The 14707-nt window shown below is 47.8% G+C and overlaps 1 protein-coding gene across 4 annotated transcripts; it reads left to right on the top strand.

The window, feature by feature from the left end:
• The first annotated feature begins 8 nt into the window (after nucleotides 1–8).
• LOC148687138 (uncharacterized) lies at nucleotides 9–11425 on the top strand. Of its 4 annotated transcripts, none has more exons than XM_088663940.1 (4): nucleotides 9–276; nucleotides 6169–6969; nucleotides 8235–8361; nucleotides 9084–11425. In XM_088663940.1, exons 2-4 carry the CDS (start codon nucleotides 6247–6249, stop codon nucleotides 9908–9910), a joined length of 1677 nt encoding a protein of 558 aa, XP_088520066.1. In that variant the 5' UTR covers nucleotides 9–276; nucleotides 6169–6246; the 3' UTR covers nucleotides 9911–11425. The 4 variants fall into 4 exon arrangements, with proteins under 4 accessions (XP_088520066.1, XP_088520064.1, XP_088520065.1 ...); XM_088663938.1 differs by lacking the exon at nucleotides 9–276 and adding an exon at nucleotides 3794–3893; XM_088663939.1 differs by lacking the exon at nucleotides 9–276 and adding an exon at nucleotides 3824–4249.
• Nucleotides 11426–14707: the final 3282 nt, after the last annotated feature.

The following is a 14707-nucleotide window of genomic DNA, read 5'->3' as shown; positions in this document are numbered from 1 at the left end:
GGGGTCTTCGGCTGGTTGCTGTCGCTCAAAGGAGAAACCTTGCCTCGGTTACTCGTAGGAGTTTGCTGGTTAATTGGAATGCTCCCTGGAATGAACAGAGGCAAAGCACCTCAAGAACCTAATGTGCAAGAAAATAAGAGAGCACCGCCCCCCATAGGACTTTAAATCAAACTATCCAGAGACACCACCTCTCTCAGAAAGGTGTACTGTTGTACTTTGGAAGCTGAACGCCTTGGTACGCGAAAGTTTTGGCTCCCAAACGCTGCAAACCCAGAAGTGAGTGTTCCGGTTTGCTAATGTTCTTTGGAAGCCAAACGTCTGACGGGGCTTCTGTGGCTTCTGATTGGCTTCAGGAGCTTCCTGCAGCCAATCAGAAGCTGCACTTTGGTTTCCGAAAGTTTCGGAAGTCGAACGGACTTCCGGAACGGATTCCGTTTGACTTCCAAGGTACGACTGTATTCCAAGTTTCCCCCCTACAGCAGGGCTGACCACATGTGGCTCTCTCTCTCTGATTTCATTCGGTTTTTAACCTCGGTTCATGCAGGTGGGGGAATGAAAGAAAAGAGGGTGATGGAGAGAGAGAAGGGGGTGGCACAGAGAGAAAATGGGGTGGCTGAGAGAAAAGGGGGTAGCTGAGGGAGAGAGAAAGGGCGTAAAGGAGACGATTGAGAGAGAGGCACCTACGGAGACAGGTGTCCCACCCATTTTTTGCTCTGGTCCCGCCCACTTTGGGCTTTGGCCCCACCCACTGCTGACTCCGCCCCCACCTTCTGCTGGGATGTGGCTCCCAAGGGAACGCAGGCCCTGACAGAAAGGAAGAAAAGATTTGTTAGCCCGTCCCACGAGAAAGTTATTGTACGTTTCTAGGGAGAAGGTGTCGCTCATTTTGGTACGGCAAGCCACCTCCAATCAAAGGGATCAGGGAGCTGGAGACTTCAGGTGAAGGTTCGATCCCAAGCTGAGCTTGGAAGTGAGCCCGGTGGGACCTCATGAGACTTGTACTTTCAGAGTTGGCAGGTGTGGGGTTGTGCTGTGAAAATCTCTCAATTTGCACCAATGGGGAGAACCCCTACGATAATTCTAAGGAAGCCAGGCTGGGGGGGGGGGAGGGCGGGCGGGATAAAGTACACTTCCCTTCATTTAAAATTTTTTGAAGACTGTTTTATTACCCATGATTGTTTAATCTGTGTGACATTCAAGCAGTTTTTGTTTGATCATTGAAACAAATGAGGTTGATGCATTTAGTTTTCTTTAATTGAGCAGCAGTTCTGGGAAATCTTTGGATTCTTGCAGAGGTATCACAGAATAATAGAAAGTTGGGGAAGGGGAAAAATCTTTGGTGAGTAAGAAATGGATTAGTGATGCTTGAGACCAGGGGTGAGGCTTGGTTGTTGCTGGACTACAAATCCCATCCCTGACTGGCCTGTGCTGATGGTAGTCAAAGTCTGATAACTGCCTGGAGGGCACCAAGCTTTCCTGAAAGATCCCCTGCCTGAAACCCTTGGAGAGCTGCTGCCAATCCGTGCTGACAATACTGATCTAGATGGGCCAACAGTCTAACTCGGTATTATTATCATTATCACCATCAAATTTAATTTAAATTTAATAAAGCATTAAATTTATTACTACCCTTTGCCAGCAGGTCACAGTGTGGGTTACAACAATTTAAAATTCAAAAATCCTCTTTTCCCAGGCCTTTGGTTAATTAACTAATCTTTTAAACTGTGGGGGTGGGGTTTCGGGGTGGGGTTATTGTTTTGTTTGTTATTACGTTATGTATTTTTGTGTTTTTATACTGTAAACCTGTGATCCTCTGATGAAGGACAATATATAAATTTAATAAATAATTTTTAGAAAAAAACAAAAACAGATTGCAATCACAGGAATAGTGTAGGCCCTGCAAACACGTCTCTCAGGTACCAGGGGGGACAGAGTAAAGAGGCGCACCTTCAGGACTGGCTGTTAGGGTAGCTCTGGAGATGACTTATTATGGAAACAACACCAGGGAGGACTTGTTCCGTACACTCCAAAGCTATGCCTTATCACCTGGGATATCTCAGTTGGTAGAGCATGAGACTTAATCTCAGAGTCATGGGTTTGAGCTGCATGTTGGGGATAAGTTTCCTGCATTGCAGGGGGTTGGACTAGATCAGGCATCCCCAAACTTCGGCCCTCCAGATGTTTTGGACTACATCTTCCCCAACCACTGGTCCTGTTAGATAGGGATCATGGGAGTTGTAGGCCAAAACATCTGGAGGGCCGCAGTTTGGGGATGCCTGGTCTTGAGCAATACTGAGATAGATGGATCTGACTCTGTTTAAGTGTGCCCTGTTCAGAAAGCTTTTAATACCCTGTTTTTAAGAACATAAGAAGTGCCCACCCTGTTCTCACAGTGGCTGTGCTGATGTAAAAAATTGAGGTTTGGCTTTTGCTGCCCAACTCCCCAAGGGACTCTGAGTCGCCTAAATCCAATGGATGGAGGAAGCAGGAGGCAGTGAAAAGCAAGGCTGATCTTTCTTTTTCTATTGCAACAGAGTTCCCTCCCCTCCTTGCAAGGAAGTAGGAGAGACCCTGAACAAATAAATAGAGACTTTTGAAATTGCCCATCCCTTAGCCCAAGACCACCCCAAAAACATCATACATCTCCCATAGAAATTTGAGCATGAGACTTCGCTCCTGTCTGCCTGGATATCTGAAAATGCATTCCCTGGGCAAGATGTTAAATACTTTAGTTTCTAAATTCTTACAAACTAACACCTCTTGACAGTTTAACAGAAACTTAGCGGGATTTGCAAGTGAAAAGGCAATGGGGAAGCTCTCCCCATCTCCTTCCCCCAACTGCAAATGAATATTTGAGGTCATTTTGAAATGACCCAAAATGGCTTTTTGGGATTGTTCTGTGTGCTAAAATAAAGTATCGTTTCTCTCAAGGCATTTTCCTATGTGTGCAATTTAAATTTTACAACAGTGCCCATGGGGAACATGCGAGTAGGACCCGAGAACAGAACCATTTTCTCCCCCTCCTGAAGCTCCTAGAAATGTATTGAGAAGCATTTCGGCTTCTTGACCATGGCTAGTAGCCATTGATAGCCTCAACCTCCAGGACCAATATTTTAAAGCCATGTTGGTGGACATCCCTGGCTTCTTGCGCTGTGTGAAGAAGCGTTTTCTTTTGCCTCCTGTGGCAGAGAGTTCCATAATCAGTTTTGCTCTGCTGTCCTGGAAATAAGACTTTTACTTTTGCCTATCTCGAATCTTCCAATGTTCAGCTTCCTTCGATTTCCACAGGTTCTCACATTAGGAGAGAGGAGGAAAAAAACCTTTCTCCATCCTCTTTCTTCAATCAAGGGAGGATTTGTGGAATATGAAAACTTGCTCACTACTCAGAAAAAACCATTTTATTGGTCCTAACAAAAAGTATCATTATCTTTTAAAAAAAATATTATTAGATTCCAACCCTTAGCCATGCTTCACCACAAAGGGAGGAAACACAGCAATGCAAGAACACAATATTAATTATAAGAGAAAAAGAGTTTGCAATCAAATGAAAATGGTGGGTTCTTTAAAATAATAATAATAATAAAAACGCTTATATCTCAGGTGTAAAAAGGTGCTTCTTCAGCCTATGATGAAAGCTATACTGTACAATTAAGGTGCCAGAGGAAACGCTGTCCCTGTGTGCAAAAAAGGGATTTCCCCACTGCCTATGGAGGAGTTAAAACGAGAGAGTTCCTTGGAGGACCCTTCAGCTTCCTAGAAAGAAGGAAACGGAAGTGGTGAAAACATAACCCAGGATGTAAACACTGGAAACCCCCTTTTCCTGTTCCATTCTTTTTTCCCGTCCCCCCGGAAACTGACTCTTTTTTTGCTGTGGGGCTATGCATTTAGGCGAGGTTATTATTACACAATCTCTTCGTTTTGTTGTTGGGGCTGGAGCTCCTGAATGAGAAGCCCGATTCTGGGAAGAGAAGGAGAGCAGACCAGATCAAAGTGGGGAGGGGGGGGGAGGAATCGCACCTGCAGAGGGAGGTGCAACAGGTGAGAGGTGGTGAAGCCCAGGCGTTTCTGAGACACCGTCTCCTGCTGATTGACTGACGTGGGTCTTGCACGATGGAATGCTTCCTAGAGGTCGATAATGCCTTGCACCTAGAAAGCTAGCAACCCAGGGTTCTAGCCTCCACCTCCTCTCTGATGTATGACTAGCTTTACATAAGACCCCAGGCACAATCTCCAGGTCGCCCACCGAAGGGTAAGATGTGAAGGGGATATGCTCAGAGTGATTTGCAGCAAACGGGGGGGGGTGTGTGTGTGTGGCTTTGCATGCAGAAGTTCCTGGGTTCAATCTCCCGCTACATTTGCAATCTTGCTGTACACAGCCGTGATTATTTTATGAGAGGGCAGTATATCAATGCAGATATACTGTACTATCTGTCTATCATGTGTCTGTTTGTCTGTCTGTCTATGTCTTTGGCACCTCCAGGTAGGGTTGGAAATGTTCCCTGCCTGAAATGACTTTGCCCGAGTACAGTGGTTCCTCGGGTTACAAATGCTTCAGGTTACAAACGCTTCAGGTTACAAACTCCGCTAACCCAGAAATAATACCTCAGGTTAAGAACTTTGCTTCAGGATGAGAACAGAAATCGTGCTCCGGCGGCACGGTGGCAGCGGGAGGCCCCATTAGCTAAAGTGGTGCTTCAGGTTAAGAACAGTTTCAGGTTAAGAACGGACCTCCGGAATGAATTAAGTTCTTAACCAGAGGTACCACTGTACTTGGCTGGGTGGGTCTGACTGTAGAGAGCCGTTTCTGATATTCCTGCATTCACTGGGGTGCCATATGCCTTGAAATTCCCGGACATAGCTGGTATTCTGCCCTCGTAAACAACGTCCGGGCGTAAAATCGCTGAACTGCCCAGGAAAATGGAAAAAGCTCAACAGCTTTTGTGTCCGGATTTTCACTTTTTGAAATATGGCAGCCCTGTCGCCACCATCTGGTGTTGGGGGCACGTTCAGTGACCGGAGCTTCCATCTTCAGATTATAAACCAAAATAGCCGTAGTGATGGCATTTCTTCTTCTTTTATGTAAAGGTTGCGGATTTGAGATGTGTGTTTGCTTTGTTTGTTATTGAGGTGTGTGGATTTCTAAGCTATGAGGCTCTGTGTGATACAGGGACTCCCCATCCTCTCTCAGGGGCGGGGGCATTTGCTTATGTGATCCTCACCCCACAGGTCTCATTCTCAATGAGAGGATAAATCTGTGGCCACAGTGTGGCGTTTGTGGTTAGAGTGCTGGGCCAGGAGATGGGACATGGGTTCAAATCCCCGATAGGCCGTGAAGCCCACTATGTGACTTTGAGGGCCAGTCACCTGCCTCTCAAGGGACCCAAGTGGCGCTGTGGGTTAAACCACTGAGCCTAGGGCTTGCTGATCAGAAGGTCGGCGGTTTGAATCCCTGTGACGGGGTGAGCTCCCGTTGCTTGGTCCCAGCTCCTGCCAACCTAGCAGTTCGAAAGCACATCAATATGCAAGTAGATAAATACGAACCGCTATAGTGGGAAGGTAAACGGCGTTTCCATGTGCTGCTCTGGTTTGCCAGAAGCGGCTTTGTCATGCTGGCCACATGACCTGGAAGCTATATACCGGCTCCCTCGGCCAATAATGCGAGATGAGCGCGCAACCCCAGAGTCAGTCACGACTGGACCTAATGGTCAGGGGTCCCTTTACCTTTACCTTTACACCTGCCTCTCAGCCTAACAAACCTTATATGAAGAAGGAGCAAAACATCTATGCCACCTTGATCTCATTGGAGGAAAACAATGGGATATACAGTGGTACCTCTGGTTAAGAACTTAATTCATTCCGGAGGTCCGTTCTTAACCTGAAACTGTTCTTAACCTGAGGTACCACTTTAGCTAATGGGGCTCCTGCCGCCGCGCCCGTGCGATTTCTGTTCTTATCCTGAAGCAAAGTTCTTAACCCGAGGTACTATTTCTAGGTTAGCAGAGTCTGTAACCTGAAGCGTCTGTAACCCAAGGTACCACTGCAAATGAAGTAAATAAATAAATAAGAAAGATAAGAAAGAAAATAAGCTGGCATAAATTGTTTGCTGATGATATTGAAACACATGTTTATTTGTGTTCCTTTCTTCCTCTCCCCCACACTCTGGAAAAGAAATCCCCTTTCCTGGGCACCTACGGAAATATTCGGAGACTGTCAGTGTCCTGTGGAGGCATTGCCACCAGCCTGCAGATGGAAGACCCGCTAGGCCTCAGACTGGTGGAAGGGTCAGAGGGATCTGGGGAAAACCCTCATGTTACCCAGAAATACCCAAGAAGGATGCCACATTCGCAGCAAAAGGTGAAACAGGAGCCAAGGGAAGGGATCCTTCAGTGCTGGGAAGCCCAGTGGCAGCAGTTCCTGAAGGAAGTGGAGTCTCCTCACTCGGGGTGGGGGATCCCACAGTGGCCAGAGGAGCCCACCCCCTGGGACAACACCAAGGCCTTCTTCGCCTCCTTTGAGCAAGTGGCCAAAGCCTGCCAGTGGCCCAAAGAGGAGTGGGTGGCTCGACTCCTGCCGGCCCTCAGTGGACAGGCCAAATGGGCTTACGGCAGCTTGGAGGCCAGAGACAGAGAGGATTATGGGAAAGTGAAGGCGGCCATCTTGCGCGGGGACGCCATCAGCAGGGAGAAGCAGCGCCAGCACTTCCGGCACTTCTGCTACCAGGAGGCTGACGGCCCGAGAGGGGCCTACAGCCACCTCCAGGAGCTCTGCCACCGCTGGCTGAACGTGGAGAGGCACACCAAGGAGCAGATCCTGGAGCTGCTGATCCTGGAGCAGTTCCTGACAATCCTGCCATCAGAGATCCAGAGCTGCGTTAGGGAATGCGGCCCGGACAGCTGTTCCCAGGCAGTGGCCCTGGCGGAGGATTTTCTATGGAGGCAGAAGGAGACAGAGAGATGGGAACAGCAGAAGGTGAGGAGGTCTAATCCAGGTGGGAGGAACCTCAGGTACGGTGGGCCAAATGCACATCCCAGCCCCCCTTAGGACACTTCCCAGGCTACACCCTAAACCAGCTCTGCTTCAGACCCTCCTTGAGTGTTTATTGTCTGGCTGGGGTGACAAATAATAATAATAATATAATTTTTTACTTATACCCTGCCCATCTGGCCAGGTCTCCCCCAGCCTCTCTGGGCGGCTCCCAACAGATTATTAAAAGCACAATAAAACATTAAACATTAAAAAGTTCCCTAAACAGGGCTGCCTTCAGATGTCTTCTAAAAGTCAGGTAGTTTTTTATTTCCTTGACATCTGATCTGAGGGCATTCCACAGGGCAGGTGCTGCTACTGAGAAGGCTCTCTGCCTGGTTCCCTGTAACCTCACTTCTCGCAAGGAGGGAACCACCAGAAGGCCCTCGGAGCTGGACCTGTGTCTGGGCTGAACGATGGGGGTGGAGACGCTCCTTCAGGTATACTGGGCCGAGGCCGTTTAGGGCTTTAAAGGTCAGCTCCAACACTTTGAATTGTGCTCAGAAACGTACTGGGAGCCAATGTAGGTCATTTAGGACCAGTGTTATGTGGTCTCGGCGGCTGCTCCCAGTCACCAGTCTTGTTGCCGCATTCTGAATTAGTTGCAGTTTCCGGGTCACCTTCAAAGGTAGCCCCACATAGAGCGCATTGCAGTAGTCCAAGCGGGAGATAACCAGAGCATGCACCACTCTGGCGAGACAGTCCGCGGGCAGGGAGGGTCTCAACCTGCGTACCAGATGGAGCTGGTAGGCAGCTGCCCTGGACACAGAATTGACTTGCGCCTCCATGGACAGCTGTGAGTCCAAAATGACTCCCAGGCTGTGCCCCTGGTCCTTCAGGGGCACAGTTACCCCATTCAGGACCAGGGAGTCCTCCACACCTGCCCGTCCCGTGTCCCCTGAAAACAGTACTTCTGTCTTGTCTGGATTCAACCTCAATCTGTTAGTCGCTATCCATCCTCCAACTGCCTCCAGACACTCACACAGGACCTTCACCGCCTTCACTGGTTCTGATTTAAAAGAGAGGTAGAGCTGGATATCATCTGCATACTGATGAACACCCAGCCCAAACAGGATGCTGGACTAGATGGGCCATTGGCCTGATCCAGCAGGCTGTTGCTGTGTCCTTATTGTCACTAAAGCATTGCGAGTTAGGTCCAGCCAGGAATTTGCAGACCTTTGGCTAAAACGGATTCATGTTTCTTGTTTCAGGAGCCTCTGCCGGGCGAGAAGGGTGCTGTTGGTTTCTTAGGAACGGAGCGAACCTCTGTGCTTCCAGGCCAGACGCAGCCACGCAGAGAAGCAAAGGAGGAGAATGACTGTGGTGACAGCCTGCTGGGTAAGCACAGAATCACAGAATTGTAGAGTCAGAAGGGATCCCAAGGGGTCATCTAGTCCAACCCCCTGCAGTGCAGGAATCACATCTAAAGAACCTACCAGCGATGAGCTGCTGGGCTCATTAGATGTCACATGACACTAATAAAGTTAACAGAGGTAACAGAAATCACTGGGTTAAAGGTCACCCAAATTCCAGAGGTAGCATTGTTATAAATTTACAAGGGGGTGGAAGATTCCCAGGCCGTGAAGGACTTGCTCACAAATTTATTGACAGCTGCACGAATTATTGTAGCTAGGAAGTGGAAGGGGCGAGCAGAATACAAAATGGAAGAATGGTATAAAGAAGTGTGGGATATAGCTATTACCAATAAATTAACATGTGCCATTAAGGTAAGATGGGGAATATGCAGGAGAAATGATTTTGAGGAGATATGGAAGGTGTTTGTAGAATTTGTACTGTTAAAATGGAAAGGGGTCAAACCGTCCGCAAGAGGAGTTGACATTTTGGGAGGCTGGATAGTTACAATGGAATGGTCTCAGGGGTGGGGTGCCCATTGTTATTCTTATTTATTTATGATTATTACTTTGTCAAAAAACACAAACAAACAGTGAACTCCCAACTTTGAGTGGTGCGATTTACTGCCGACTCGCTCTTTGACAGGTTCGCTGGCTTGATCCCTCAGGCTAATCTTATGTTCTAATTCTTTCTCTCGATTCCAACAGATTACAGGCAGACGAACGAGCACAACGATCTTCAGGCAAGGCCCACGCCAGTCGAGTTGCACCGGGCATCCCAAAGGAGGTCCGTTGATTGCAGTCCCCGGGGTCCTGAGCAGGGGCAAACTGCTCCGAAGGAGCTCAGACCCAAAACCCAGCAGGGAAACCACGTCCGGAACAGATCGGTGGAGTCCATTTCCCCCGCGGCAAACGGAAAGATCCTTAGCGAAAGCCCGCCGCCCCAGACGCAGAAGATGAGGGTCGCGTCCAGGGAGGACTTTGAACAGGGCTTGGGCGAAAATGCTCCAGAGAGGCCCTACCACAGGTGCTCCACCTGCGGGAAAACCTTTGGCCAGAGCTCGCACCTTCTCTTCCACCAGAGGACCCACGACGTGGAGAAGCCGTACAAATGCACCCAGTGCAGGAGCAGCTTCCACTCGCGCCAGGGCCTCATCTACCACCAGCGGAGCCACGCGGGCGAGAAGCCCTACAAGTGCTCGTTCTGCGGGAAGACCTTCAGCCAGAGCTCCCACCTGCTGGTCCACTGCAGGAGCCACACGGGGGAGAAGCCCTTCAAGTGCCCCGCGTGCGGGAAGTGCTTCAGCCGGAACTCACTGCTGACCGTCCACGAGAGGACCCACACGGGGGAGAAGCCCTACAAGTGCTCGCAGTGCGGGAGCAGGTTCCACTCAGGCTCGGGGCTCATCAACCACAAGAGGATCCACGCCGGTGTGAAGCCTTACAAGTGCGCCGAGTGCGGGAGGGACTTCATCCGCAAAGCACACCTCGCCAGGCATCAGAATGTACATGGCGAAGGCAAGGGTGGCACCTGACCCTCCTGTTTTACGCCACGGGACGGGTGGGACGCTTCTTTTGGGGGGCTTTCTGTTTGGAAGACGAGAGAACGTGGCAGAGGGATGCTATGCAGTTTCTGTCTTAGGAAGAGGCATCCTTTAAATGAATCTGGGGCCAAAAATAAACTCCTTTTTGTTAACCACTCTGTAGTGCAGGCATCCCCAAACTGCAGCCCTCCAGACGTTTTGGCCTACAACTCCCATGATCCCTAGCTAACAGGACCAGTGGTCAGGGATGATGGGAATTGTAGTCCAAAACATCTGGAGGGCCGAAGTTTGGGGATGCCTGCTGTAGTGGGTATGGGGGCAGAATTTGTCGCCTCTTCTGGGGAAGGAAAAAACTTAAACACGAAGCAGAGTCTCCAAAAAATAGAACAGAGGCAATTGTACTTCATCCAGCAGAGGTTTACTTGCTACTGAAGGCAAATGAGCATAATGGCCACAAATCCAGTACATTCAGGATTGGCACAGTCCATAAAAATCCAGTTGCAGTGCTTACAAATAAAACTTACAAACTTATAATAAGACTAAACCTTAACACCAGAGCATACAGAAACAGAACACTAGAACAAAGTGATAGAAAGTAAAACCCAGGATCCTTCTGGCCTTTATTTATAGTCAGCAAGACCTTGACAGAAAGAGATAAGAGAACCAGTTTAAGCCTGCTGTACTCAGCTTCTCTGAAGGTATAACTATAACCCAAACAATCATGAAGCTTCTTTCATACAGAGAAGCTTCCAGAAACCTCTTGAATGAATTAGAATAGGAAAGATCTCGACACATCAGATCAATACTTTCTGCACCAAGAAATGGAAACTGACAGAATTCACAGGTCATGTCAGCCTTGCAAACAAGCCCATGATACTTATTAGGCTGTGGGACTTTTAAGTTTTTATTATAACTAGCCTGCTAAGAAGCTAGTATGAGAGCTGGCAAACGTTTGCGGGATCAGTGGGGCTGTTTGGATGTTCGGCTTCCAAAAATCATTCGGAAACTGGAACACTCACTTCCGGGTTTCGATCGTTCGGGAGCTGATTTGTTCGGGAGCCAAGGCATTCGAGATCCAAGGTACAACTGTATTCAGATTCAAAGCAGCTTATAGCTGTTTCTTGGTTCCCCTCCTATTTTCCTTGCTCTGAAGGGTGTCCCATTCCAAAAGCCAGAGGGAGATGCCCAGCAATCAAGAGACAGGACTGCAGCCTTTAAGCTTCCACTGAGGAAACCTAAACTCATCATCCTGGATTATTAGCTAGAATCAGCTTTATAAACAGGTCCAGAGTCAAGAGTCAAGAGTCAAGAGTCAAGAGCACACACACACACACGAGATTTTCACATAAAAAATAACCTCAGGTGGATATTGATTGTGGGACAGGGGAGAGGGAAAGGGAAATAAAAGATAAAACGCAAGAGAAGAACGTATATGGGCAGAGAATTACTATGTACTGCATGCATTTCCCCATAAACATTTCAATAAATAAATTTCTTTTGCAAAAAGTGATTAAATGGTTTTTAAACTGTTGCTGTTAACTGGTTGGTTCCATGTTTTGTTGGGGTATTGTACAGTGTGGAAAGTTCTCAGGCAATTCAGCCATACCCAAACAGTTACGAAGTTTTTTAAGGAGCAGTGTGTGTAGCTCTTGTATATTAGAACATCGTAAGAACCATGCTAGATCCAGCCCATCTAGTTCAGCATCCTTATCTCACAGTGGCTGACCAGGTGCCTGTTGGAAATCCACAATAATAATAATAATAATTTATTATTTATACCCCGCCCATCTGGCCGGGTTCCCCCAGCCACTCTGGATCTGCAGGATCTGAGCACAAGACGACACTTTCCCCCTCCTGTGGTTCCAGCTAGTGGTATTCAGAGGTATACTGCCTCCGACAGAGGAAGTACGTTTCCCAGTACGTTTCCGAGCACAATTCAAAGTGTTGGTGCTGACCATTAAAGCCCTAAACGGCCTCGGTCCAGTATACCTGGAGCGTCTCCACCCCCATCATTCTGCCTGGACACTGAAATCCAGCGCCAAGGGCCTTCTGGCGGTTCCCTCACTGCGAGAAGCAAAGCTACAGGGCCTTCTCGGTAGTGGCGCCCACCCTGTGGAACACCCTCCCATCAGAGGTCAGAGAGATAAACTACTGTACTACCTGACATTTAGAAAATACCTAAAGGCAGCCTTGTTTAGGGAAGTTTTTAATCTATGATATTTGATGTATTTTAATGTTTGTTGGAAGCCGCCCAGAGTGGCAGGGGAAGCCCAGCCAGATGGGCGGGGTATAAATAATAAAGTATTATTATTATTAGTAGTAGTAGTAGTACAACATAGCTATCATGTCTGGTAGCTATTGCCAGCCTTCTCCTCTGTGGATTTGTCCAATCCTCTTTTAAAGCTATCCAAGTTGGTGACCATCACTGCCTCAAGTGGCAGGGAGTTCCATTGTTTAATCATGTGCTGCGTGAAGTACTGAGAACAGGATGCTAGAGAACAGGCCAGTAGACTGATCCACCTTGAGCTGCTCTTAACGTTCTAATATAGCAAGCGGAGCTTTTGCTGATTAAGCCAAAACACAAAGCGGCAGAAAATATGCATCAATACTGAAATTTGTCAGCAACTAAGCCAGACGGGACGCAGGTGGCGCTGTGGTCTAAACCACAGAGCCTAGGGCTTGCCGATCGGAAGGTTGGCAGTTTGAATCCCCGCGACAGGGTGAGCTTCCGTTGCCAGCTCCTGCCAAACTAGCAGTTCAAAAGCACGTCAAAGTGCAAGTAGATAAATAGGTACCGCTCCGGCGGGAAGGTAAACGGCGTTTCAGTGCGCTGCTCTGGTTCGCCAGAAGCGGCTTAGTCATGCTGGCCACATGACCACGGAAGCTGTACGGCAGCTCCCTCGGCCAGTAAAGCAAGATGAGCGCCGCAACCCCAGAGTTGTCCGCGACTGGACCTAATGGTCAGGGGTACCTTTACCTTTTTAGGCAGAGGGCCTTCTCAGTAGTGGCACCCGCCCTGTGGAACACCCTCCCATCAGAGGTCAGAGAGAGAAACAACTACCTGACATTTAGAAAATACCTAAAGGCAGCCCTGTTTAGGGAAGTTTTTAATCTGTGATATTTTAATGTATTTTAATGTGTGTTGGAAGCCGCCCAAAGTGACGGGGGGACGGGGACCCGGCCAGATGGGCGGGGTATAAATAATAATATATTATTATTATTATTAGCCAGACAGATAAACCAAGACCAAGTCTTCCAGGACTCACAAATGTGGGACGGTCTCTAAGTGCCTTCAGTCCGCGAAGGTCCAAGCATTTGCCCTAGAATCGGAGAGTTGTAGAGGTGGAAGGGACCTCCCCAGGGTCATCTAGTCCAACCCACTGCAAAGACAGGAATCACAACTAAACATTTTGGGTCACAAAGAAGCATACAGGAAGCAACAGAAACCGGCCAGTTTTCATTCGCCCAGTTTGTGGTTTGGAACAAGATTCATAGAATCGTAGAGTTGGAAGGGACCTCCCCCCGCAATGCAGAAATCTAAACTTCATCAAACATGACAGATGTCCTTCCAACCTCTGATTCAAATCCCCCAAGGAAGGAGAGTCCACCACCTCCAAAAGGAGTCTGTATCGTACTACAGTACTTTGAACATTCATGACTTTGCCTGAAGTATTCTGGGAGATGTAAGAGGTGAAACTCGGAAAATTAGAATACCGTCGAAAAGTGCATTTATTTCAGTAATGCAACTTACTGTTTTTTATTTTTCTTTTAATTTTTACAAATGCTTTATTTTGGAAATCCCACAGTAATAAAACAAAAAGTTACAATAATACAAAAATAAACATCGCTATTACATTCCATTAATTACATTCCACTTATAAGTGACCCGCCTAACGACAAATAATTACAACAAATGAAGGCTTGACATATCTTGCTTTGCATGTCATGCATCTATCTCATATATTGGTTTTACCTTTTAAGTTGCATTACTGAAATAAATGCACTTTTCGACAATATTCTAATTTTCCGAGTTTCACCTGTAGTTTGTTAAGGGTGCTGAGACACTTCTAGGATGTGGTTCCCAACGTGGGGCACCCTCCTCCCACAGGGGGGGGGGGTCATTTGATTTTAAAGGGGGACAATTCAAGAACGAGTTAGACCAAGTTAATGGCCTTTTAGGCTTCCTTCACGTGAACAGGAGTTCACTTTTTGAATAATGTTATATCTCACGGGGGGGGGTGTGTCTATGAGATGCTGCTACTACTCTCCTCCGAGAGCTAAAATTCCCAGTTCTCTGTGAAGAAGGGTTGATTGTTCAGTCACTTTGGAAGGGGAGTTGGCTCTTGTGCCCCCAGGAGGGAACCCCTGAGGGTCATCTAGTCCAACCCCCTGCAATGCAGGAATCTCAACTAAAGCCTCCATGCCAGGAGGCCATCTATTCTCTGCCTAAAAACCTCCAAGGAAGGAGAGTCCATCACTGTGCTTTGGGTTTATTCTGAGCATTGGATTCAACCTTGACTGGCGGCTGCTGCAGGATTGCAGCATAAGTATCTGAAGAAGTGTGCATGCACACGAAAGCTCATACCAAAATAAAAACTTAGTTGGTCTTTAAGGTGCTACTGAAGGAATTTTTTTTATTTTACTTCGATCCAGACCAACACGGCTACCTACCTGTAAGCATAAGGATAGTGTGAGGATTGACCCCTCCTCTTGGAGAGATCGGAAAGGCTCTCCGGGAATTGCAGCTCCGACTGCGAAAGACTACAACTCCCAGAATTCCCCTTTGCC

This window comes from Zootoca vivipara, chromosome 2, assembly GCF_965207765.1.
Source record: "Zootoca vivipara chromosome 2, rZooViv2.hap1.1, whole genome shotgun sequence".
NCBI lineage: Eukaryota > Metazoa > Chordata > Lepidosauria > Squamata > Lacertidae > Zootoca > Zootoca vivipara.
The sequence above is the reverse complement of the archived record's forward strand: the minus strand, read 5'-3'. Positions and strand labels throughout refer to the sequence as shown.